The sequence below is a fragment of the Eucalyptus grandis genome, chromosome 3 (genome assembly GCF_016545825.1).
Source record: "Eucalyptus grandis isolate ANBG69807.140 chromosome 3, ASM1654582v1, whole genome shotgun sequence".
NCBI lineage: Eukaryota > Viridiplantae > Streptophyta > Magnoliopsida > Myrtales > Myrtaceae > Eucalyptus > Eucalyptus grandis.
The window spans coordinates 68,067,874-68,095,062 of record NC_052614.1 but is presented as its reverse complement, the minus strand read 5'-3'; the positions used below and the strand labels follow the sequence as shown (position 1 = coordinate 68,095,062).

General features: G+C 40.4%; 4 protein-coding genes and 1 long non-coding RNA gene across 6 annotated transcripts in view; all 5 read right to left on the bottom strand.

The window, feature by feature from the left end:
• Positions 1-4,588, bottom strand: part of LOC104429606 (disease resistance protein RPV1) — a 45,107-nt gene extending 40,519 nt beyond the window's left edge. Inside the window, exon 1 of the transcript XR_005549822.1 lies at positions 4,568-4,588. The gene's annotated coding sequence lies outside the window, so the exon portion shown is untranslated. The remainder of the gene's footprint in view (positions 1-4,567) is intronic.
• A 2,332-nt stretch (positions 4,589-6,920) lies between these two features.
• Positions 6,921-11,991, bottom strand: LOC104430939 (disease resistance protein RPV1-like). 2 transcript variants are annotated; one of them, XM_039308381.1, is made up of 5 exons: positions 11,828-11,991; positions 10,880-11,430; positions 9,463-10,606; positions 8,940-9,311; positions 6,921-8,855 (listed from the first exon to the last, which is right to left on the bottom strand). In XM_039308381.1, the coding sequence occupies exons 1-5, from the start codon at positions 11,885-11,887 to the stop codon at positions 7,395-7,397; spliced, it is 3,588 nt and encodes a 1,195-aa protein (XP_039164315.1). In that variant the 5' UTR covers positions 11,888-11,991; the 3' UTR covers positions 6,921-7,394. The 2 variants fall into 2 exon arrangements, with proteins under 2 accessions (XP_039164315.1, XP_039164316.1); XM_039308382.1 differs by having other exon boundaries at positions 10,907-11,430.
• Positions 11,992-12,893: 902 nt separating this feature from the next.
• Positions 12,894-14,401, bottom strand: LOC120291441 (transmembrane emp24 domain-containing protein p24beta2-like; the record flags this gene model as incomplete). Its single annotated transcript, XM_039308799.1, has 2 exons — positions 12,894-13,416; positions 13,990-14,401. Coding segments are annotated over 2 exons (546 nt in total), but the record flags the coding sequence as incomplete, so codon positions are not given.
• A 196-nt stretch (positions 14,402-14,597) lies between these two features.
• Positions 14,598-15,245, bottom strand: LOC120291442. The gene is made up of 2 exons (XR_005549476.1): positions 14,980-15,245; positions 14,598-14,851 (listed from the first exon to the last, which is right to left on the bottom strand). It is a non-coding gene; the product is annotated as an uncharacterized LOC120291442 (long non-coding RNA).
• Positions 15,246-19,848: 4,603 nt separating this feature from the next.
• On the bottom strand, positions 19,849-26,941 carry LOC104430059 (disease resistance protein RPV1). Its single transcript, XM_018866963.2, has 5 exons — positions 26,286-26,941; positions 25,980-26,031; positions 24,486-25,496; positions 24,093-24,338; positions 19,849-23,629 (listed from the first exon to the last, which is right to left on the bottom strand). The coding sequence occupies exons 1-5, from the start codon at positions 26,792-26,794 to the stop codon at positions 22,493-22,495; spliced, it is 2,955 nt and encodes a 984-aa protein (XP_018722508.2). The 5' UTR covers positions 26,795-26,941; the 3' UTR covers positions 19,849-22,492.
• Positions 26,942-27,189: the final 248 nt, after the last annotated feature.

Sequence of the window (27,189 nt, the reverse complement as noted above, 5' to 3'; positions counted from 1 at the left end):
GGAAAATACAGTGCACTCATCACTCTGCTCCACGATGCTTCTGGTTTCTTTATCATCCTCCACGCCTGTTTCGCTAAAAGGGATTGATTAAAGCAAGATATCATATTTTTTCCTCCTTATAACTTTTCTAGCTTCTCCTTTGGACCCCAGTTTTGCCTTCTGCGGAGGACCAACGGTACTTAGCAATACTCTTTTCAATCATTCCACAGACAGATATTGGTATTTGGGAAACTCACATATACCATAACTAAGGATGATATTTGCGAAGGAGGGTTTTGTTTTGCCGTTTGAGGGTGTCGTTCCGGAAGTGGCGTAGGCTAGGGCAAGGGGCAATGGAGGACGAGGACGCGCCGTTTCGCTCCAAAACGACACGCGGGTTTGGGCCTTTTTGGGTTTCGAGACGAAGTTTCATTTCAAGCTGGACTTTAAGCAGATCTTTCTTTTTCTTTTTCGGATTGGATAGCAAATTGGTTCTTCTGTTGTTAAAAAAAGCTGCGCGAGCTTTTCTTTTTCGTATAAAATTAAATTCAATGCTAAGAACAGGCAACTAATGTCGTTAATTATTGATTTTCAAGCCCGTGATAGAATATTAATTTGAGTCGAAATTACGGTCATTTTGAATGACGTTGTCATTACCGTCTCATCACGGTACTAATAAAAATATAAGATTATTCCACACCAGTGCACAACTAAAACAAAGACACGGATGAACCAAAATAGCAACATTTGTTGAAAATCAAGGCACTGCAAGCATTCATAATTTTACTCGATCAAATTTTCATTTACTAACACAATGTGGCAAATTATATAACAAGTAATAAAAGCTTTGTTTGATTTTACACCAAATACGTTAAATATATTCAACAAAGCAACAATAACTTATGACTAATGTCCATCAGGGCCAGATAAGCCAAACCAGGAAATAAAGAGGTTGGTCCCAAGTCATTTAAGGCCGGACTTAAAACTCCAATGTCCATGCCCGAGTCACCGGCTACCATGCCTGAATACTCGGCTCCTGCAATCAAGTCTACAATGCTCGAGATCAGTCTATCAAGATTGGGCCCCGATCTCCAGCGCCCATGCTCGAGTTTCAAACGACTAGGCCCAAGAAAATTGGAACCTCAGTAGCAGGCTCGAGTCCCCTAAGGTCAAGGCCCAGTCTTTGACCAAGGCAGGGTCCTCAACACTCGAGTCTAGGATCATAGTGACAGGGCCTTAGTCCCTCGAGACTTGATTCAAGACCTTAACACCTCTGCTCAAGATTTTGGCAGTCATGTCCAAGTCTTTGGGACCTCGACAGCCGGGCCCAGGTCTAATAAAATGAGATGAGCCTTAGCTTTGTTAACTCAAAGTCAACATATTCAATTATTTTATAAGTCTAGTTAATGAATGATACTTTTTAAATTTTTTACAAATTCTATTTATAGACGGCCAAAACAATGAAATTTTTTATCCATGTACACATGTAATGTGAATAGTGCATGTTTCTTTAGAAAAGAAAGTTAAGTTTTCATTTCCAATCGACGGAAAAATAATCAACAGTCCATTTTCAAACTTCAGCCAAGCTTCGGAAAATATTACTATTTTCCCAGAAAATGACTACTTTAAATTTTTTTTTTTAAAGCCAAAAATTCCTGCACGAGCATATAATTTCGACCAAAAAAAAAAACCGGAGCATGTAATTAAAAACTAAAGGCCTCTTTGCTATTGTAGAGAGCAAGTGGTTTCATGGACCAGCTTTTGAGAAGAGAGTAAGCCCTGGGCTCTTGTTCGATCCAATGCAGGTCATCTACGCTTGGACCGGGGGATCACATGGGATCAATCATGTAAAAGCTTTCCATCTCATTCAACCTTCGGCTGCAAATTCGTAGAAATAGAAGTACAGGAGAGAAACGTAAGGGCTTGGAAGTCCACGTAGCTAATCTCTTTGCTAAGAGAGATTTGCACTCAGTAGTCATCGACAAGTATTTTGGATGAATTCCAAAGTCAAATATCTCCTCAATACTCCCTATTTAGAATATCAAATGTCATTCCATCACATAGCTCTCGAACCGCGAGTGCAAGCCTCCCAATCACCCTGCTGAAATTAAAGAATACCCTAGAATCTCCATTAGCGTACATAGTTTTTGTTAGCTTCAAGATAAGTAACAAGTCACGATAATCCCCCAAAATCAATACACAAAATCACAGCCATCTTCCACTAAGATTCTGTGAGATGAGTTGTCCTCTGTGACGAAGAGTAGTAATGAGATTTGAGCTCTTTGAGACTGGCAGCTGCCTCCTCTGCAATTCTAGACAACGTACGATCCGATTTTTCAGCTTGCTGGTTTAACTCGACGATTCTCTGTTCAACATAGTCATTCAGAGATGCGAATCCCGAAATATGGCAGTCTGTTTCAGCTCCGGTACCGATTTCAGCAGTGACTCAGCCGCTTGAACCTTTTTCGGGTACATGAATCAACTGGCAGAGGAGACAAATACATGAGCACAGAGAAGCTGCTTCTTTGATAAGCTTCGGAAAGTCAAGGAGCAGATGAATCCAGGGTTAATCTTTCTGAAGCATTACAAGTAGATGCTCCCACCGCTTTATAATATTCCTAGAAAAGTTTTTAGTCCTTAACCACACGCATCACCTATTCAAGTAACTAATCTCGAATGCCACTCATTTTCCCTCAAGTTCATTTAAACTATAGAAAGATGCTCTCGTCGCTTCATCATATTCCTTGAAAAGTTAATAATGCTTAGCCACCTGCATTTGCAGATTCGAGTAGCTAATTTTGAAGTAAACCTTTGTGTTCACTCAAATTCATTTAAACTATACAGAAAATCCAGATTGTGAGGGTCATTTCGCATTATGGTTATTGCTATTCCTAAATGCTAATACATGTGTGGCAAACGCAATTTCTGAGATTATGAAATTCCCATTATCATGAAAAAGAAATTCTACATCCATTTTCTAGAAGTCGCATAGCCCTGCAATTTTGAGTCTCTCATGGATTTAGCAGGGGATTACCAAACTGACCTATGGTAAACATATATGCCAAACATGCACTGCTTTTTGGGTTAATGAGCAGAATTAACTATCCTTTGTAGGTTACAATAATTAAATAGCCAAACCTCACTTCAGATTAAAGTCCAAATCTTACCATTCTTGCTGCGCACATCTCCATCATGAAAGCTTCTTGTGAGTTTCTGACTGGAGGATCATTCACCTGCCATAAGTGAGAAGACTGAGGCAATACCACGATGGACGCTCTTCAGATATCAAACCCTTCCCAGTGTGGAAATTTCAAATTGAAGATAAAAATATAGAACAAAAGTTCTTCTATTTTTCAATAAGAGTAATATCTCTTCGCATGTTACATAAAGAAAAATCTCTCGGAGAGTACATGCTACTTGAAATTACTAGAATGGCAAAGACAAACTTGACTTCTACCATATATAGGTGTTTTCCACCAAAGAAAAAGAGAAAAGGATCATGAGACATTTGACACCCCACGTCAAATTGTTCTGTCAAATTTGCGAGCGACGGGCAAACAATGTCAACAACTGTAAAAATTCTCCATCCAATTAATCTACCTAAAACAAGAAGCAGTCCAATCTAGAAACCAACAGAAATGCCAACATCAAGTCATGGGAATTACTGAAAAAAACAGGGCAAGAGAAAGCAAGATAGAGAACTTCGAGCATGTCCATAGACTGAAAACACTATATCAAATTCTTAGATAAACGACATTGCTTTGCAAATTACACCTCATCAAAACAGAGGACATCAGCCATACTATTCAAACTAGGTAAATAAACAAGTAGAACCATTGCAAACTAAAAGTAATTCTGAACTTCCAAGATGAATATAAACACGAAAGCCACCGTTATTGAAGCTAAAGTCAGATGACGAGCTGCCTCAGCAAAGCAGTTAAGAGACGACATGCTGTGAAACAACACAAAAGAAAATCAACATATCATAAGGAAAGGCCCAAAAAACTGATGTCCAATTTGATGAAGATTGTGGCAACAGCAAACGAACCGACTCTCCCCCTACACAGCTCTCGACGAAAATTCAGCATTCACGACACGAAAGCTGTCCGATTAAACACCCCCACTCTCGGAGAAATGCTTCCGCAACCTTCTCTTCGTTCACTCGCTCGCTCGCACGTCGAAACCGAACTACCAATTCTTGCCGCGCCACATCCGAACGAAAGCGTCCTACACATCGAAATCCATTCTTCCCAACCTCGATACTCGCTCTCTTGCTCATCAGTTCGAAAATACCACGAAACGAACGTCGTCACGGCGCGATCCCTTCTTGCCCCGAAAGCATCTCCTCTCCACTACACATTGGCACTTCGCCATACCTTCTTCCGCAGTGCAATCTTGACAGTCCCCGTCGATACACCGCCCGAAAACCCCAACAAAGATGAAGCTGGAACCGAAACGAAAGCAAGCTCGCCGCTCCATTTCTCAACCCCGCGCGCGTCGCTGGCTCTACGAGATTTCTCCCGGGTTTTCAGTTGATCGGAGCTCGTGAACTGCGACATGCTGAATTCGGTGTAGAGAGAGAACGGACCTGTCGTCGTCGGCGGCGGCGATTGCGGCCGTTCCGGAAGCGAGCGCCGGAGGGCGACGGTTTCGCAGGGGAGGTGGACGGCTGCGATGCGACTGAGCCAAATCGTGGAGGTCGTTGTGAAGGACTATAATCTTTTTATAAGGCAACGTAATCTCAAAAATAATAAATAATAATGTATAAATTTGCTTGTGGAATAAATCTCACCGCTAAAGGTTAAAAAAAAAAAAAAAAAAAAATTGACACGAACGGAACAACCATATTTTTTTTTTTTTTTCAAGTACAGTACATCCATATTCGCAACAACTGAAAATTTCATGATAAAGATTTTTAAGGAAAACCATTAATTTTCATTTATTTAATAATTACCGTGATTCAGAGAAAATGGTTTCCATCTTGCCAAAAGACGAAATTGTTTTTCTCTCGATCTAAACTTGCCGTTTTCAAACTTTATATAACGTTTTTAGAAATCGATTAGTTTGGCATCTATTAAATATGGAAAAATTATAAAAATAATTTTTCGAAAGCAGTTTCCTTTTTAAACGAAAGGATCCTCACGCGAAGGTTAAATTTGAGAGGCATCGCGAAAGATCCGAACGAAAGACAAGACAAAAAGTCAGTGAGGGTTTTGGCACGGTTGAGCGTTCCCTCATTTTCTTTTTTAGTCCTTGTAATTTACAAGTCCTGGACTTTGATTGATCGTTTCTTGATCTTCCTCATCTTCTTGCACGATCATACCTTCTATTTATATGGCAGAGGTCAACAGCAGAGGGATGGGATGGGACTTTGGTTTCGAGGTTAACTTCATGAATTTTGCTTATTGCTTCGTTTAATAAGGTTCTTCGGCCCTTGATCGTTGAACCGCACGTTCCATTATATCTATCAAAACTCCAATTTCATTCAAGAGACTCGCCTTACAGGGTCTCCATCCTTTTCAAGTCATATTCAGCACAGAGGAGCAAGCGATTCATCTTCATATACTACTGTGATGGAACAGTCCATGATAAAGCGAGGTTACTCCAGCATAAACTATATAGATTGGTACAGTCAGTACGTTCATCGACACAGCTATATGCGAGTGTCAGAGTTCTTCTCGATGAATCGTTCACAATTAAATGAATCTACTACTGCTATTAAGGTTTACTTGCTTAGTTTATTTAGACCATGTGGAGCTTTTACGCACAAATTCGTCACTCTAAGCAGAGCCAAAAGCCAAACTATAGTCGCTCAGAAAATTTGGAGGAGTTTGCACAGCCAAAGGCTGTCATGACAGACAGTGTTCTTGGCGGCCCAAGGCTGTTTGCTTGAAGGGAACAAGAAAAATATATAAGGCGCCTGCGTGGCCAGTCTTAACGACGAACATATGGTAATATTCAAGATGCTTCAATAATTCTCGTGACACCATAAATATCCGTACTTGAAATCCGTATCAAACAACATATTCTAAAGGATACCTGAAAGCACTCTGCATTTCCTCTCCGACAGGAAGATTACATGTTTTTTCACTTCTCTATATATAGTCTACATGTACTGTCCTCATTAGAGCAGTAAGTTTACGATGACAAGTTGACCCTATGAAGTATTCTACTTTCAGTTACATCTTGGAGACTTCCTCAGGAAAATCACGCACAAATCACCATTCTCAATAGCAATTTACAAGAAAATTAGAAAAACGAAAGAGAATGAAAACGATCATCATAGAACAGAAGCATGTGGGTTCTTCTCCTTATCACATGGCCATAAGTAGCGTAATAAGCTTTCACGGTGGGGAATCCTTTATGAAAAACACAAACGAATTATTTTGGCTTGTCAAAGTGCTAAAATCAATGACTGTCGCATAACGAACCTTTATACGAGAGAGCTCAAGCACAGCAGATAATAAAGCACAACAATGTTTGATGGAAAAATGCACTGCCTGATGGAAGTTGCTTAATACGGACTCGGGATCAATGTATTGATTAGAACCGATATGAGACAATGATTACCCATTTGACGCTCGTTGGAACACTGACGGGTACGAGACATGCTTTGTTCTTATACCAACATTGACCCAGATTGAGAGTTAAACTCTGCAACACTACAGCTGCGACTCCCCTGTTGATCTTCCAAGCCTCAGCCCGAAAAAAAAGGAGCAGCATGCGACTCCACACATCTGCACTCGAGTCCCATCAGCTTATCTTCTCAACGTGCATCCACCGGACTTCAAGGCTACAAATTTCCCATCCAAACAAAAGAGCCAGCCATCTCTCTTCCTCCACCAAGTAGTCTTTGCCCAATCATCATTCTGATATTGAGCATCCATCCCAGCCCACCCAGTATATTGCTAGTAGATCTGTCCCCAACTTGTTCTGAATGACAAAAATGAGCGAACAATAGATAAATTAAAAATGCCAAGAATGTTTCATGATTCCACACACAAAGCACTGGCAAATTAAATTATCCAACATCAACTTTTCTGTTGTTAGTATTATATTGGATTCTGTGCTCCAGTTACCGTTTATGCATTTTTTTTCACTAAAAGAATAGAAAATAAATGAAAGAAATGAGAAATTAGAATCGAAAGCTGGCAAAAGATTTCAAAGCACCAACTTGCCTGTCCAAGCCCCCAAGGACGGGCCTACCAATCAGAGAAGTTCCAAGCCCACACGAGGTGGAGAGGACGCTGCACAGAAGCTCGACCGTAGGCAGTGTCTTAGCCGAAACAGAAAGAGACCAACTGGTGCATCATTTATCTTTCAGAAAGGCCTCCAAACTTTTATTGAAGTTGGAATCATTCTTGAAGCAATTTCCACCGTGTTCTGACCACAGGTGCGAGCACCATAACTGCTGACTATTGTTCTACTGGGAAATTGTACACATCAATTTCGAACTTACAATTTGTTCGATCTGGTAATCCAATCAATGAAGGGCTGTTGAATAAAGTGAGCCTTTTAAAACGAGGCAATTTTTCCAGCCCATCAAGTTTTTCCACATAGCAGTTGGATATTTTCAGAAATTCCAATCGCCTCAAATCTTTAAGATTGACAGTCTCTGCCAGGTGACAGCGTTTGAGTTTTAATTCAGACAGATCTGTCACCATCGAAAATAGTGAACATTGAATCATGCAGCTATGAAGGCACAATACCGATAAGCTAGAGGGTAGCTCCCCAAGGTCATACAAGCATGCGTGGTGCAAAACAAGTTTTCTAAGTTTAAGTTTACTAAAATGTTCAGGTAGCTTGGTAATCTTTGAGTGGCACAACTTCAAGATTTCTAGACTCGCTAGTCTTGCTAACCATCCAATCTGTGGTGGCTCAGGGGAAGAATTTTGCATTGGATCAGTAGGACTAAAGTTATCACCCAAGTACAGCTCTTTCAAGTTTCTTAAGAAAGAAAGGTCTGGCACAGTCCACATGATTTTGGATCCCCAGCGAAGAATACTTAAACTAGATGGAAGTTCTTGCAAATACCGAAGTTCGTCACATCCCCTTAAATCTAGTTGTCGGAGATCAGAGAGCAATCCAAGGGTCAAGGGTAGGCCAGAAATCCCGGTAGATGATAATCTCAAGATTTTCAAAGAGGATAAGCCTCTCATATCACAGTAAATCAACCCCTTCAGAGTCCGGCATTCTGAAAGATCTATCTCTTCCAGCTTTTCTAGATCTGTTATTTCATTGGGGAATTCTTGTAAGTGAGTCTTCTCCATCTTCAGCACTTTCAAATTTTTCAGATGCTTGACGGACGTAGGTAAACTAACAACCCTGGTGCTCGATAGATCCATGACTTCAAGTGACTTGAGATTCCCAATGGAAAGAGGAAGCTCAAGTAAATTCTGACAATTTCCCAGAAGCAGGCTCCGAAGTTTCTTTAAGGACTCAATAGAATCTGGTAGCCATTCAATAGCGGCACCTTCCAGTCGAAGATGCACAAGAGATTCCAAGTGACCAATAGAGTCTGATATAAGAGTCAATCTTTCACATTGGCAAGCGCTCAGAATCTCAAGTTTCTTCATGGAGGCTGGTTTGAAATCAATCTCCCTAATGGCAGTTCCATCAATCAGAAGTTCTTCCAAATCTATCATATGACACAGTTCTTGCGGCAAGTCGCTGATGAATTTGCAGAACTTAAGATTTAAGGAGACTAAGTTCTTTAGATTACCTATAAATGGACCAATTTGGGATAGTACGGAACAATGTTCCAGAACTAATCTCTGTAAGTCCAAACTCTGTAAATCCACAGAAGCAGGGAAGCGTAAAAAAATATTCAGGTTACAACAGCCACTTAGGTTCAAAACTTTCAGTTCCTTTGCCATCTGCAAGAAAAGTGGACAGAAAAGGCTCAGTTGGTGCTAGCTATTCTAATAATCCCAGGAAACATAGACAAATATGCACTTTACCTTCAGGATTTGTTCCCATACTTTTGGATCTCCAGTGACCAAACTGCGAGACAGATCAAGAATGACCAGTTTCTCCAAACAGAAAATCAGCAGTTCAGAGATGTCACTGCAACCTTGCCAATCAAGCCACCTTAAATTTGGAAGAACATTCTGAGAACTCCCTCGAACAGTAGCCCGGTCCAATCTCAACCAGTGTCGTATATAGCCAAGCCACTGTGAATTTGGAAGAACATTCTCAGAAATCCCTCCAACAGTAGCCTTGTCCAATCTCAAAAACCTCAAGCTCTGTAGATGGCTAAATTCTTCACGTGTAAAACATTCACTTTGTCCCTCATCAAATATGAGACCAAGGGCTTCCACCTTTCTAGTACTCTGCAAATTGAGGGAACTGAATAAATAGAAAGGGAAATGAAATCTAGCCATTCACACTTCATTTTGGGAAAGAAAAATTAAGGAAAGGCTGTATCTTCAAAGACTGTTAACTGTGTTTAAACTAAAAGATCTTATGCTTGAAAAGTTATACCTGTGCTCCCTTAAGCGTGGAAAGTGCATCACTGTGATTCCATAACCTACTACGCTCTCGAGGCTCATTTTCATTTTCCCTCCTAACAATTTCCCTGCCAAATTTTGTTAGCTCATTATGCATCCATAATTCATTATTTTCTCCTATTTTGATGAAACTCATGTTACGAAGTAACTCGATTCCAATTGGAGAATAGTAGTCACATGCATCCCACATGTATGAGGGAATTCTCGCATCCATTCCGATGAAAAAACATGCGATATCGAGAAATATCTTTCTCGTGTCTCCCTTTAAAGAGTCATAGTTTCCTTTGATCAATTCATGGACTTCATCTGCTGGCCTTGTCGTTAATCTCCGCAATACAGCTTTCCATATTTCTATATTCCCCCTTTTGCTACGCAAGTATGAAGCTGTTACTTCAATTGCCAAAGGAATCCCTCCAATAGTTTCAACAATGCGTCTGGCCAGACGATCATACTCATCCTCCTCTTCGCAAGTATACCCACTAAAAGCACGCATGCAGAAAAGTTCAAAAGCTTGATCAGTCCTCATTTGTCCGACTTCGTACTTATCACCCACTCCATCTCCATAACCATCAAGAACATCAATATTCCCAACTGTCATGAGAATCCTGCTTCCAGGGCCAAACCAATTTAGATCCCCAACTAAATGCCTGATTTGGTCAAAATGATGCACATCATCAAGGAGAATGAGAACTTTCATTTCGCTAAATGCACTTTTTATGAAATTAGTCATTTGGTCAAGAGTTCTTAGATTTGTATACTCCTTCCTTCGGAGGTGTGAGATTAACTGTTTTTGCAGGCCCATGATGAGATTATCGGACGTGCCATTTTCTCGAACATTGGAAAGAGAACTACAACATTGAAAGAGATGATGGATTTTGTTGTACACAACCTTTGCAAGGGTAGTCTTGCCAATCCCTGGCATGCCCACTATCCCAAGCACACGTACATCTTTGTCATGTACTCCGATTACTTGCTCATTGACATAGATGACACCAAGCTTTTTCATAACCTCCTGTACGTGGAGTTCCATGCCCACTAAACCGTTCTTCACTACTAAATCATTCTTTTTCAACAACTCTAGAATATCCGTAACAACTTTGTCTATGAGTGCACCATAACTGCCAAATATGATGATGAAAATAAGGTGTCATGATGAGATTACAGAATAACTAACAGTCTATGAAAATTACAAAGAAAATAATCCAGTTAAACCGTACCAAATATTGACCAACACGGACGATGCAGTGGGCAACAAGAAGGGCACAGAAAGTACATTTACCTCAGTATCAGATATAGTCCCATCATATTAATGATTTCAACAACATTGTGCTTGGAACAATTCTCATAAAGCTAAACCTAATTGCATTAAAAGGACAGTAAAAGACGAGTACCGTATGTTTGTATTCAGCAAATCGTACCCCTCCATGTCAGCAATCTTTTTGAGAGCCTGCTTCCAATTATCAATGACCATGCGGTCAACTCCACGCTCCTCGTGCTTACGGAAGGCCTCCCCAACACAGTTTAGTTGGTATTTTAAATCAGCGGGGCTAACATTATAGAAAATGGGGACAACCATTTGAGTGCCTGCTTCTTGGCATTCGACCATTTGGGCCAATTCCATGAGACAACTCTTACTATTTGCATAATCCTGGGAGAGAATAGGTATTGATATCTTGGATTGCTTAATGGATTGAACCAATGCATCAGGGACATTTTCTCCAGGATCAAGTTCTTCATCGTCTTTAAAGACCATGATCCTTGCATGAATCAGGTCACGGAAGAGGTAATCTGCAAATCCCTGGCGAGTATCAGGACCTCTAAAACTCAAGAACACTTCGTAATTGGTTCTTGATAAGGTAGAGATGGATGATAGCGGCCGTGACGACGATGCCACCACCGCCTCTGCCTCAATCGCGGACCGAAGAGGCCGTGAAGAAAACCCCTGTAAAATGAAAAAAGGCGAACTTTATCACAAGTTGCCACTTCGTGTCGGATAATTTCCGCAGAGTATCAAAAGCAAAAAGTGGAGGCATAGGGCCTTTTGCTTACAAGGATGTTCTGATCCGAGACAATAAAGTTGCTTTGGAAAGAATGAAGAAAAACGAAAGCAAAAGGAAAGAAAAAGAGTTGACTCCATTCGATCGACAGTCCACGCACAGATGATGCAGATCTAAGCATGTACCAGCTAAATCAATCCTCGATTGCAGTCCAAAGAAAGAATGTGCAATGATGATGCAGATCTAAGCACATACCAGCTAAATCGACGGTCCTCGCACAGACATAACCCAAGAAAACAAAGTAAAAAAAGAAACGCCCAAACACGGGGAAGCGGAACTGACCGGCCTTCTATTACTGCCTGTAACACGCAGGCAACAAGGCACGAACGAGTTGGGGGCCATCACCTCCCTCTCTCGCTCACTCACCGGCAAGGTCTGGCCTGCTCTGCCGAAGCGATTCCAGGTTATTAGCCGCGTTGACGGGAAGGACTTTCATGCGATGAATATACCGGCCGACGAGAAAAAGCATTATAAAGAAAATTTTGTCCAGTAGTCATGTTTTGCTCGATTTCCGGATCAGCCTGGCAAACAAGAAGGCGCTCGGAGGACGACACGTGTCCTCGTGTCAGGCGCCATTTTGAAAATTGGATCTGTCTGTAAAATGTCTACGCCTACTTTCAATCTGGTTTAATTTATTGTTATCCATCGTTGTTGAAGACATTATAGATACATTTCACGCCTACTTTCAATCTGGTTTAATTTATTGTTATCCATCGTTGTTGAAGACATTATAGATACGAGCTTGTGACCCTTTCCTCTGTCATCAATCACGCTAACGGATGTTTCTGGTTGGGGGAACAGCGTGAGTCATAGCCATATGCGTTTGTCATTTCTCTTTTATAGGAATTAAGGTGTCAACTCCCTTAGACATGGGAAAGGTCATCTCCACGAATCTTCTGCGTAGGGATTGTTCAAATGGCAATTTCGAATATTGGTAATCCTGATCTCATAAGGAGAAAGGCACAATCTTGCCCTTCTTCTTTGTTTTAGGAAAGGTTAGTCTTATATCGACAATGGAAGTAACAAAAATGTCTGATGTCGTGCGTTCCTCAAAGAACATGAGTTTGCAAAATTTCATGCATGTGAAACGACAATTGCGGTCATGAACCAGCTTTATCTATGGCCTCTTTTTCCATACATCATTGATGTAGTCGATTAACTCCACACATTCATACATCATTGATGTAGTCCATAAAATTCCACAAATTGGTAGGGATCAATCGACGTTCCGCTTTTTCCTCTCTTCCTTTTTCCCGCGACTGATGTGAATGACATGGCTCTAATATCCCCCCCACAAATGGTGTGGAAGCTACTTCTGTTACACAATCACCGCCAAAGACCTCAAGAATGAGACCAAGGTTCCAATCCCAGTAAATGCAATTCCAAAACTGTGGAGCTATGGCTGTCCTACTTACCAAACAACAAAATAAAACAGAGCTCTCGCCCTCACATCTTTTCCTTCTCTTTGCTTCAATTTGATTTGAGCTTCACTCTAGTTAGGAAGAAGTTGTAATTGCCATGAACTTAATGATGGAACCTAGTAGAATGCCCAATTTTTCTTCATGGCCTGACGCATTCTGTTTTTTCACCTCAAGGTCATCTATCATATCACCTTTTCACAAAGCAAACAGTTTCCTTGTCTATACATGTCTCTATGGATATTTAAAGAAAGAACCGAAGACTGGCGTTAGTAACAAAAATCTCTAATTACTTTAGCGTCATCTGACAGTATCAATGTTAAACTCGAGAGAAACCAAGCTTCCTCTCAAAAAGGCGGCGGAGCAGGTAAACTTGGAGAACACTCGACCCAATAAGTGCGGCTGACTCGAAGAAAGCCTTATGGACTGCCCTTCTGCTCATTGCGTCGTTCACTGCGATCACAAATCATCATAGAATGAGTATTCATTGAACCCAATATCCAATATCTATGTATCGTCTGTTAGTGAACACAATATTTAATTAGCAAGGTCATCCCCGTTCCATTTCATGTGGCGATCAGACACACTTCAAAACATCTAGCAGATAACACAAGTAAACAAAACCCATGACCATTTGAAACCCAGTACACCAAGCACGCATCTTCTTTTTTGTTGCCTGCTTTGTTTTCTAAGTCCTCCTTTTCAGCTGCTGCCAAGTTAGGAAGATTTTACTATTTTCAGGATCATAAACAATATAACCGATTAGTTACGTCAATCAGATGGATAAAAGGAGCTTGTCAAAGGCTCTAGAAATAGCTTTTAACTTGTCTTGTGAGACATCTACTTCTGAAGGTCTTTTAAGAGCAGAGGTTGTGAGAACCTTTGAGATTTAGGAGATAACAGGAGTCAAAGCAAGCTATAGTGGTCCACTCAGCATTAAATAGGAAAGTTATTTCCATCAGAGATGAAACAGGGTTGGAATCCACTGCGATAATTAGCAAGAGGACTTGACATAAAATATCTTACCAATTGCTTGACGTTCAGTCTCAGCCTCCAGCCAATGCTGCTCAAACTGAATGTTGTAGAGAGCCTCCTCCAGCTTCCCTATCTGTTCCAACAAGGGGTTGAAATGCTCTGCAGATACATTCACAGCAGATAAAAAAGAGACACACGCAGTATATTCTGTAAAGTTTGTCAGTTCAAGAGACAAGAAAACAGAAAAAAAAAAAAAGCAGAGTCCTACGTCCTTTGCATGCTGATCATAGAATGTAAAATGGCCAACGTGTACATCAAAGTCGATGGTTTCATGATAAGGAGACTTTTTAGTAAAGCAGAACCGATGAACACCCTTATGGTGAGCCACAAACTCAAATTTCTCACTGATCTTGTTGTGAAAATCTTGAATCTGTTCACCAGAAGGTCCTTTCACCTGAAAATTTCAAAAGTTGCAAAGTACATACAGTTATCTAGGTCATTATCATAGGATTAAAGATCAATAAGAGAACTATTGACAGAATCGAGGAATGTAATAATCAATATATGATATCAATCTTAATCATGTCCCGACAAACACGAAGAAGGAAAACCAAATATGCATATGCGAGATCTAGTCAAGCCATCTAGGCTGCCAAAGGTTAACAAAATTCAATGAAGAATTTCCTTTAGGAAGATAATCAGCATCCTTTACAAAAAGAAATACATGTGAGTACAGTAATTCCTTTAGGTTAACGAGATTTCGTGATACATGGAACCTGTGGAAGGGATCAAAGCATGGAACAGCGACACACCAGTAAGCAAACAAGCAGCTTCCTTCCTACAGAGATCGAAGGGAGCCGAACCTGCGTAGGGAGACACATCGCCTACTGCTTCAACCAGTAGCCTTTGCCAACTGCAGGCGGCACAAACAAGAAAAACCAGAAATCGTATCAGAAAATGAACCTCCAACATTTCAAGGGAGGAGGGGCGGGGGATCGGGGATCAGGAATCGATCGACGGAGCGAAGAGAGGCGGCGTTACGGCGGCGAATGCTGGTGAGAGGGGTGGCGACCTCGGGGCGGGTGGACAGGCGGAGGTTCCTGGGGAGGTAGACGAGGGCGAGCCGGAACGCGACCGACGCGACGAGCCATGTCCAGAACCCCGAGCGCGCGCGTGCTTCTGCTTCTTCGTCTCCGTCTTCTGCTTCGTCGCCGTCGCCGGCGCCGTCGAGCTCGTCGTTTCTCTCTCCTCCATTTTCGCCGTCGTGGTTCGACGCGTTGGCGTCGGGCGCGTAGGCGGAGGCGGACGAGTCGGGGCGACGGACTCCGACGCCGACGCCGACGGAGGCAACCGGTGGAGGGGCGTCGGCGTCAGAGTCGGGTTCAGGGGAGGAGGCGGCGTCGGAGTCGAGGGCGACGGAGGCAACCGGCGGAGGCGGAGGCAGAGGTGGAGGGCCGTCGGCGTCGCGTTTCGCTGGAAGAGAGGCACGACTTCGTGGAGGGGGAGAGAGAGAGCAGAGCGGACGTCGCGAGAGGGAGGCGGAGGAGCGTCGGCGGCGTCGGCGTCGGCGTCGGCGTCGGCGTGGGGGCAATGGAAGCAACCAGCGGAGGCGGAGGCGGAGGGGAGAGAGACAGAGAGGAGAGAGACGAGAACGGGGAGAGAGACGATCTGCTCAGTCTCCCGTCCGAAATTTTTTCAAAATGGCGCCTGACACGAGGACACGTGTCGTCCTCCAAACGCCTTCTTGTTTGCCAGGCTGGAACGTCTCACGTACCCAATATTTGACCCCTCTCGCCCAATCATTCAAAAACACTTGTCAATTATTGCTTTTGTGAAAAAGTATTAAGGCACCTGTTGATTTCTTCAATAATTAATGCAAAAGAAATCTCAATTCATTGATTATCTTTGGGACATGCGCAATCATTATCTTAAAAATTGAATATATCTTCATTAAATATATTTAATTAGTCTTTCAAGACACTTGCTAATAAGATGCGAAAATTGCACAATTCCACGGATCTTGCAGTTATGCAGCCCCAAACTTTAAGGTTGCACCCGTTCTCTCCATTTGCTTTTTCTTTTCCTTCTACATACGTGATTTGTATAAGACCCATACGACAACTTTGAAAGGGTGAATCGATTGTCCTAAATAAATTCAATTTTTTTTAGCAAATAAACTTTGGCAGAAGCATAAACAATTTATGCATGGCAGGTACTTCTACAAAACAAATCAGCTTATATGAAGTTATCGACAAAAAAAAAAAAAAAAAAAAAAAAAGGCTTTCGGTGTCCGCCAGTAATCTTCAGAATATTATAGATAGAAGTAGGTGTTGCTTTAGCTCAAAAGCTAGTAGATAAATTTATGAAATTGCAGGTGCCTTTATCATACTATAACACTTTTTGATCACTCATTACGATAAGCAAGAAAGCACTTTTAGAGAAAATCACAAACACAAACAAATACATTTTTTGAGCACGAGAGGAATTCAAAATAATAAAGACACGCGTGATAACCATTATATTTCTGTTCCAAAACTATTTTTTTATTTTTCTATTTTCAGACTTGTTTCTAAAACAAAAATCCGTTTTGCAATATAATTTCATTTTTCTATTTTGGAATAAATTTTTAGTCCAGAAATAGGTTTGGAATAAAAATGAAAAGTGAAAATTTTTCACTTCTCTATTTTTGGAACAAAAATGAAAAATAATTTTTTTTCATCACTTATTTACGTTGGAGAAAATGTCACAAATGGTCCATGAACTTTCATCTAATGTTCAATTTCATTCCTGAGCTTTCGATTTGCTCAATTTGATCTTTAAACTTTCATCTAATGTTCAATCTAGTCCCTAACTATTTGAAAATTGATAAATTTCCCTTTTTTTTAATACCAAACTGTTTTTTTATAAATAAAAAAATGCCAAACTAAGGTTTTTTTGTCGAAAAATACCACATTTATTCAAAGTAATAAAGGTCAATATTTCTTTCCTTTCTCCATATTAAAACAAATCGAAAATGGGCAGTAATAATAAATAAAGGTGAATCTTGTATTTGATTTCTTTTTGTATATGCAAATTACTTAAATAATGTACAAAAGCCCATCAATCGATTTTTATGGACTTCACCAAAAAGGGAAAAATCGATTGATGGGCTTTTGTACATTATTTAAGTAATTTGCATATACAAAAAAGAAATCAAAATGCAAGATTCACCTTTGTTTATTATTATTATCCCTTTTTTTCCATTTTTTTTAATATGGAGAAAGAAAAGAAATATTGACATTTATTACTTTGCATAAATGTGGTATTTTTCGACCAAAAAAACCTAGTTTGATATTTTTTATTTATAAAAAAAACAGTTTGGTATAAAAAAAGAAGGGAAATTGGTCAATTTTCAAATAGTTAGGGACTAGATGGAACATTAGATGAAAGTTCATGGACCAAATTGAGCAAATTAAAAAGCTCATGGATCAAATTGAACATTAGATGAAAGTTCAAGGACCATTTGTGACAATTTCTCTTTACGCTATTAGCCCACCTGCCGTCCATCGTGGCTACCACCCGCTACCGCCCAACACCAATTGCCACTTTAGTAGCTGCCACCGCCGTCATCTGTTGCCATTGGAAAGGGAGAAATTTTATGTTATTATCATACGAATTTTTTTGTTTTCAGAAATAAAAATTGTGTTGTTATCAAACACGTATTTTTACTCAGAAACTCATCCATAAATAGAATTTGAAAAAACTATTTCTGTTCTAAAAATCAATTTTTGGTCAAAATAGCTATCATTCGCGTCAGAGCAAGATTGACTTTCAGAAATTCCTCCAAGTCCTTCGGCAAGCTTTGAATCCTTTTTTAAAGACTTCCGATCTTCAAAGTTGCCATTGGACAATCCTCAAGTTCATCCAAGAGTAGTTGGATGTGGAAACACAATGGCCGGCATGCAGTTTGCCTCCACAATATGCTTCTCTTTGACAAATGTGAGGTTTCTCTAAATGGATTTTTCTACCTCTGTACATCATTTGATCCTTTAGCTGTTTGCACAAAAAAAGTAAACCGCCCTGATTCAACTCCAGGCTTTCTACGATGAGCCTCCAGCCTCTGAAACTAGTCATTTGCCTCTAATTTAAATTTCAAATTAATTCAAAAGAGGTCTAGGTTTTCTTATTCAGGTAGTAGAAGCACTTGACACGTCTTCTACTCGAATTGACGGTAGAAGCTGCCTCTGCCGACGGTTCTTCCAAGGTTTTCGTGCTTTACGCTGAAATGCGACTGTTTACCAACTATCCTTTAGTCATTTCAAGTATATTGGCGATTTTAGTTCTCGTCAGTTGTTAATCTTTGCATGCTCCAGTCAAGTTCCCATGAATTCCTCGTTCTACCGGACTTGTTCACCTTCTACTGATGCACATCTAACTTTTATACGCCTTGGCTCCCAATATCATATTCATCCTTGATAATAATAGCATGGCACTTGACATGATGTGCATCTATCAAACATTGAAGCCCTTCTTAGTAAATATTAGATTATTTTGCATCTTCAAAATAGCTCATGGAGGTTATCCCAACAATTTAAGTTAAATATGTAACCCTCTTCAATTTTTTTATAAAGAAAATTAAAATTTATACGACTATTTCCGCATTGTGACCACAACTTTTACATTGAACAAAAGAACTTGCCCTTATTTGACTTCTGCGACAACAAATTACAACCACAAGAATAACAGTTCTTGATAGTGGGGCCACAACACATTACATTGTTTGTAATGTCGCCATTGAAGGATTTCCCTTCCCAACAAAAGAATTGCAAAAAATAGGTGCTTTCAAGAATCCTCAATTCCTCTATAGTGAAATGTGTAAAAAAAAAGTTTTACATCAGGGAATTAACGTGGAATAGAGGAGTTAAAATATTCTAATTAGCTCATAACTTATTAGCTTGAACTTTTGAGTGAAGTTAGATCCAACTAAATATGTTAACGGGTTTAAACTTGGGTTCTCTCTTGATGATTGATGATTTCTTTAGGTAAAGGTATTGAAGTGTGCTAATGTAGCAACACCTGCGTCCTTCGATCTAGAGAATGAAATTAGGGATGAAGGTTGGCTTTTTGCGTTGAAAAAACATATCGATGTAGTGTGGTGAATAGGCTCGAACTTATACTCCATCACACCTTTAGATTAAAAAATATATATTTAGCATTGAATTAGTACAATTACAATAGGCGTGGGAAGTTTTTGATAATTTTCTCCATTAATGGTGTCCTCAAAAGGAGATGAGATCCAGCCGATTTGAAGAACAAATCAAGACAAACAAAAAATGTTCTAGTTAATCCTTTATTGCTGTCCAAAGAAAAATTTGCACCGAAGATGCAGACCTAAGCATACACCAGCCAAAATCAACAGTCCTCACCCAGACTTTGACCGTACATGTGTTCTAGTAAACTTCCTCGTCTTCAAGCAGATTCCCTTAGATTCCGGGGTGTTGTCGTTCACGCAAGGTTTGGTCGATTGGAAGGAGACTTTGTCCGTACATGTGTTCAAAGCCGACATTCTTGGACTGAGCATGGAAGGCGGAGCATTCTTCAGATCAATGGAAAGAGAGCCGGCAGATAAACAGAGCAATGTGGTTCTGGAAGATGCACATTTAAGTTTTGCTCGTTACGGTGTGGTCATCCACATCGTGCTCAACCCCAAAAAGGGGTGGGTTTTAAGGGTATTTTCGTATGATCACCATCAAATGCCGCACGTTTAGACATTCAGGCTGTGGAAATAGTGCCGGCCACGGTTTACATGACTTTGGATTCTTTTGAAAAAGGAAGGAGACAATCAAAATAAGATTTATAAGGAAATCGAAATGCATTACATGGGATGAGAATTTATATTAATTTGAATTGGCATTGGGTGACAAATTGAAATTGGAATATAGCTTCATATGATTTGAATTTTATTGTTTCAAATTTCTAAAGATATAAGCAAATGAGCTACAGTGCTTACCAAGCCGCATTTGTTCATTTATAAGTTACCGAACCAATGACTTGGCTAATGATCCATCATCTACTAGTCGTTTTTTCCTGACTTGCGCTTGTTCTCACTCATTCCCACCTTCCTCCACGACCTTCCTCCATAATAATCAAAATGCAACAATGCAACAATTTTCTTTCTCAAGCTTCATTTCCATTCAGTCTCATTCTAATTCACCAAACATAGGCGATAAAGAGAACCACGATCCTAATTTCACTCAGCTGGTTTTACTCCCGATAACCAAACAAGCCCTTGATGATGATAATAAACTCTCCGCATTGGTATGGATTTTGCAATGGTAAACAAACTGATACGACATTTGCCAAAGATATCCAAGACTTGTGTATTTCTGCTATAATTTGAAACCTTGGGAGGAACTTCAAGGACCAAAGATAACCGCAACGTGACCCGCCCACTGGCCAGTGAAAACCTACCCAAAAGTTCCATCTCCATACGGTATTACATAAACCATTAACCTAAAACAGCAGTTCCACCACGTGCTCCTAGGGTGCTACACAATGCTGAAGCTTCTTCCCTAATAACAGACGAGAAGCTGCTGCTGATGACATTCTTGTTCTTTTCCCTCCAGCACAAACCAACGAGATCTTCCAGTCACCAACTTTCATTCAGATTTCATCTGTTCTAAGTTCCCTGTAGCCGCAAGCCAAACTTAACCTGGCAATCTCTTCCTTTCATAGAAAACCTAGGATACTAGAATTCCCTGCTCTCCATTCTCTCTCCATTCGCATTTACTCAGTAAGTCGAATTACAAATGATTCTACTAAAAACAGCGGCACTCAGAAACGATTGGATTGGGATAAGCCATATTAGGTCAAAGGTGAGAAGCTGACCTAGGATCAACAGAATTGTGCACTGATGTCCCATACCAATGCCAAAAGCTCAAGCTGAACAGAAGTTACCTAAAACAACCTATTTGTGGTCTTAAACCAAGATGAAGTAAGATGCCAAAATCAATAACCACTTACAATCATTACTAGATCCTTTCTAACCAGCTTGACCTCTGCCAATTACAACCTATTTGGATATAGATGTCACTCTTGCAGTTATTGTGAGGATGCTTTCATTTGAGCAGAGGGGCATCCATGTCATCCGGGGTGTGTCACATTACATCAGCAAGAGAACAATTGAAATGTTCTAAATACTAATGAGTCCGAGGACAATGGGACTGCTAAAATCGAGTTCTCCAACTGCAATAAGCTCATGCATTCTGGGCTAGTTTAAAGACTAAATCTATATCATGTTGCCTCTCAGATTAATCTTAACCCAAGAATTAACATCATTCCATTAAGAAGAGTCTGTATGAAACATAGAAACCTCATAAGTCTTTCACCACGGGTGATGAGTAAAAGATCATTGGAAAATAGGTGCATTTCTTAACAAACCACTGAGCTTGAACAAAAGAGGTGCACTTCTTATAGTCAAATAAATTGTAAATCCAGGTACTATAGACACCTGTTTGTGTTGATAAATCTCAGGAGAAAATCGTTTTGTATTATTACCTCACCCGAGCATGTCTTGCACTAAATGCAACATTTGTACCCACATCTCCTGCATGACATGCCAGACAACCAGCAATATGGGGGGTTCGTTTGCATGTGAGAGCTACCAACTGTGCCCCTAAATTGTGCTTATGGATAACGTCTAAGAATTGGAGATGCCTTTGAGACGAGAAAATTCCTTACAGTGCCTTCATATTTTCCAGATATCTTTGCAGATAGATCATTCCAAATTTATAGGAAACGACTAAGTCGCCAGTTAAATGAGAGAGACTGGACAGAAATGGATTGGTGAGGGAGAGAGGAACATGAAGGATCTGATGACCCGTGAGGTCGTGCAAGGGGCTTGTATATGGCACTTGCTTCCACTTCTGATAGATGAAGGACCCGAAAAACTTTTGATGCCAAATTTCAAACTGCAGCTCCAGCAATTTTGTCACCAGTTTGCCAACTCAATTTCGCAAGGGACTTCAGTGATGTGTCACCCTATGGTTTTGATTGTGTCCAGACAGCCATGTCAATAACTGAATGCCACTCCAGGAGTGCAGGACATCAACTTTTTATTGAACATTTCTCATCACGAGCTTTAATGCATTCTTTACTTGCCGTGTGCGTTCTGCCTTGCATTCACTAACACGCAGCTCCTCCAAGGAGGTTAACTCCATAAGGCCTTCAATAGCATGGATCATCCTGCATCTTTGGACTACTAGGACATTCAGCATCTTCAAGTTTGATATATCAGGCAATCCACGGAGCGAATCACAGTCTGACAAAATAAAACTTCGTAACTCCGTTAATTGGCTAAGCCCATTGAGATTACGTATTTCGCAGCGCGTTATATTCAAGATTTCCAGAGCAATTAGTCCTTGAAGCCCCTTAATCTCTTCTACCGCGGATTGGATGAGACTTAGTTCTGATAGTTTGCTCAAATGATGAACTGCTGGCAATTGTCTCAAAGACAAACAACATCGAATAGATAAAATGCACAATGATGAGGGAAGTTCTGGCACCTTATTAAGATTCACACCAGATAGAACCAGCTTCTTAAGATGTTTACATGAGAGGAACCATGCCGAAGTTGCAGTTCACCGATTCGAGAATGAGACAACTCTAATATCTTCAGTTTTGGAAGTCCTATGAGCACTACTAAGAGATCTGTCAATCTAAATTTTGGCTCCGTCTGTGTTGAGGAACGTATGAGCTCCTTAGGATCTTTATCACCCAGATATATCTCCTCCAACTTCAATAAATCCTCTAGATCTGGCAAGGCCTCCAGCCTTTCAGAACTCACACGTAGACAAGTTAAACTGGAAATAAGCTCTGGCAGTTCTCGAATCTCATTGCACCGAAGTAAATCAAGAGTCTGAAGAGAAGAAAGACTTCCAATTTCCGAAGAAAAGCCAGAAATACTGGAATGTCCCAATCTCAGTATCCTCAGATGATATAGACCCTTAATAGCAGATGGAATGGCTCCCTTCAAACTCCTACAATGGGAAGCATGTAACTCTTCAAGGTTGAACAGATGTCCAATTTCTCTCGGCAATTCTCTAATGAAGCAAGAATCCATTTTTAACACTTTTAAACGCCGCAAGCTAGTAATTGAATTGGGCAATTCAGATATGACTGTCCCTGTTATATCCAACTCCTCTAATGAGTTTCCCAAAGTGCAAATTGAATCCGGAAATTTTCCTATCCAACGACAATCCTTTAGAGACAGGATCTGGAGTTTCACCAGCTTCTCAACTGAGGCAGGGATTTGAGAAATTTTCGCATTTTCCAGTGAGAGTTTCGAAAGAGCTGTCAAGCCACAGACTGAATCAGGCAGGTGACTTAATTGGAAACAGTTGGAGGCACTAAAAATCTCAAGTTTCTTCATGTAACCCATTGACATGGGAATTTTTTGTACCGAAGTCCCATCAATATGGAGCTCCTTAAGAGCTTTCATGTGACCCAGTTCAATTGGCAACATATTGAGTTCATCACAGAACCTCAAATTTAAGGTAGTTAAGCATTTTAAATGACGGACAGAAGGATCTAACTTCATTAATCGAGAACACCGTTCAAGAATCAATATCTCCAAGTCAGGGAAAGAGGACAAGTCGGGGCTCATCAATAGGTCAGCACAACCAGTAAGATTCAAGACTTTCAACTGTGGCATCTGCAAGAAAAGCACAGAAACATTAATTCATACACTGAACAAATTTTTAGACGAAATAAAGTCTAAGGCTCTGTTTGTTTTGAAGAAAACAAATTTTGAAAATATGTTTTCCAATCTTACAATCCTGGCATAGTTTAGGAAGATTCCTGATGGAAAATGTTTTCATAGTCAAAGAAGATGCCTATTTAGATTCTGAAGAATGACTTGCCCTTACGACAACCAGAAAATCATTCCCCTTAATTCACTCAACCTAAGATTCCACCACCACTATCGTCCACACACTTCTAATTGCTGTCGGCAGGCAACCAATTATTTCCTCAAGTATTTCAAGAGTAACATTCAGTTCTGTACATGCCATATGCCGGAAAATTTCATGTCTTAAATCAGTCTTCATAAAAAGCTTTCTGGCGAAAACTTATTCATCAGGGGAACAGTTTAATGAAATAAACAAAGCTTAATCTACCTTGATTTTTCTCCAACCTCCCCAGTCTTCAGTGACTTTGCTCCATGAAAGATCAAGAATGACTAATTTCTCGACATGAAAATTAGTAGCTTCAAAATCTCTGGTGCATCCTCGCCATTGGAGCCACTTTAAATTTGGAAAAACATTGGCAAAATCACCAGCAACTTTTGCACGATCCAAGATAAGAAACCTTATATTTGGCATGCTCTTAAAATGTCTTGCGTCAAAGTTGAAGTGGTCTGTCCCCTATAATGAAAAAGTATTAAGTAGAGAAAAAATGAGAAAGAGCCACATAAGTCAACGTTAAAGAGATAGGACAATTTGTCAACACTCCAAGGGTTGAGAACAGGGTAAGACATGCATTCCGCCATGGAATTACACAAGATACTGTACCTCCATCTTCTCTGTATTCGAGGCCAATTCCAAATTGCATAACCTGCCTCGCGTTCCTTGATCTAGATCATCCTCTATTCGTATGATTTGTTGGCCAAACTCCCTTAACAACCTGTGCATCCCTAGTTCATTATTCTTTCCAATTTTTACCAGGGACATGACATGAAGTGCATCAACTCCATCAGAGGGGCGATTATGCCACATAAAAGAAGCAATTCGACCATTTACATCAGCAGGGAGGCATGCAATATCAAGAAATATCTCTCGTTGCTCTTTGCTCAATTCTTCATAACTAAGCATAAAAAGCTTTGTAATATCCAGGCCAGGTTGCAAAATTAGCTCCTCAAGCGCAGCCCATTCTTCTACTACTTTTCTGGACAAGTATGAACCAATTACTTTGATAAGTAATGGGATCCCATTCACAGAGTTGATTATACCTCTTGCAATTTCATCAAAATCTGGAATTAAAGGAAGTTCTCGCAGTGCATGCTTTCTGAAAAGCTCAAGAGCTTCATCATTATTCATCAAGTTGATACAATAAACATGAGCCAACCCTCGAGATATGAACTCTGGAAGAACAGATTTGATACTAGTGGTGACAATTATCCTAGATCCATAACCAAACCAATCAAGCTTCTCTCCAACAATTTCGTGGAGATGCGACCGTACCTCCACATCATCAAGAACAATTAGGACCTTCATTTTCCGTAATATTCCTTTAAAAAAATCGACTCCTTTCACAACTTGATCAACCTCATATCCTCGGTTTAGGATATCAAACATCAACTTGCTTTGCAAAAGCCGAACACCTCCACGTTGTTTCGCTGTTGCCCCAATATCTGCAAGGAAACTACAACTGTTGAACTGAGAGGAAATTTTTTCATAAATGACATTGGCAAGAGTCGTCTTGCCGACCCCATCCTTCCCCCATATTCCGACTATTCGTACATCACTGACTTCTAAATCAAGTAAGTCCATCATGTCCTCCACTTGTTTGTCAATTCCCTTTTCCTACATGAGCAAATAAATTGTAAACAAGAAAGCTGCTGTGGAAAATGAAAAGGTGTAACAATTGGATTTAATTTTCCTTTTATTTCTTGCCGCACTTCAGAAACAACACAGAAAAGCCACCAGTCATATCCAAGTAAATGATCCCACCTATGTCGATACAACACTTCGACCGTTCAACAAGTTGGGATATAGCATTAAATGGAATGTAATCAACCTTCGGATGATTATACTCCATTTGCAATATTATCCCAATCACTCTAGAGATACAAAAATCATCAAAAATCACGACTGATTACTTCCATAACTGGACCTCTAAGGTAAGGTTGTTTGCCATGCCATGCATACTCCTATATATAGGACTAGTGTGAATAGTCTTACATCTTATTCTTAAGGTGAACACTCCTCCAAGGAAATATATTCATCCAATTTCACATTATCAACTACCGATGATTGGATGAGTATGTTCACATGCACACCGTTTACCTTCAGCTCGAGAATGACTTTTTCAACGATTTCTCCAGTGACCTGATCGAAGCTGCCACAGATGTGAACTTGTTTCAGTTAGAAAAGAAAGGGAGCGAATTTAACATTTGGGCAGATACTATCTGATAAAGCAATAACCACTCCTATTGAACTGCGAATCAACTATTTGAAGTTAATTTCTACCTAAAGCGCAGCGCAGCATCACAAACAAAGTAATCAGTTTATTCTATTGCAGTTTAACTTTGCTATTCTAGAAAATGATTTATGAGTTGTAATCCCTCCTGTAATAAAATCTGGGCCTTTTACCTGTAAGATCCCACCTTCCATCCATGTAATGAAACAACCTCTTTAAGAGCATCTGCCCACAGTTTTAGCTTTTCGGGCCCGATTCTCTCCAATAGGCGAACGCTGTACAGAGAGGATTCGAGCTCAAAATCGTGAGGTTCGATCTGGAAGAAAACGGGGAGGATCGTTTTCCCACCACCCGATTTCCACTTGCTCTCAACTATTGCCACAAGCTCCGGGAGACACCATGAAGTGTAGTATGCATTGAGGAAGATAATGTAGATTTTGGTCTCGTCGACCATTCTCAGACACTCCTCGCTAATACTATCACCGGATTGAACACTTTTACTTTTGTCCTCTAGGAAGGTGCGGATTCCAGCCTCAACCAAGCCACGGTACACGCCGTCGACGAACTCAAAGCAGTAGGGATCGGGACCCCAACTCAGGAACACATCGTAGGAGCCGCTACTTCCCCAGGCGACGTCTCCACCCATCGCTGCTGCATCTGCTGATTCCTTCCCCTTCTTCATTGCAGGATCAGATCGAGAAGGATGGCAAGCGCTCTAATTTTTGCCCTAATCGCCTCTCGTTTGGCGACTCCCAACAAAAGATTATTTCGAGAAATTCCAGTCGATCTTCAAATCGTTTCCTTTTTTTAAAATAAAACCCTTTGGACCCACGTCTAGTTCAATTGCTGAAGTCGACCCGGGGCCGCTCAATTCTCCACGCTGACATCACGTGGCATCTCACGCGAAAATAAAATATTGAAAAAAAAAATATAGAACGAACTACTCAATGAATTTTCAAAATTAAAGAAGGGGGACCTGGAAGAGAGAAAGGAATATGCCAAGCGAAACAGTCGGGAACATTACCACCGGGGCCTGCCCCAGTGTCACCATCAGTACTTCTATTCTTGATATAAACT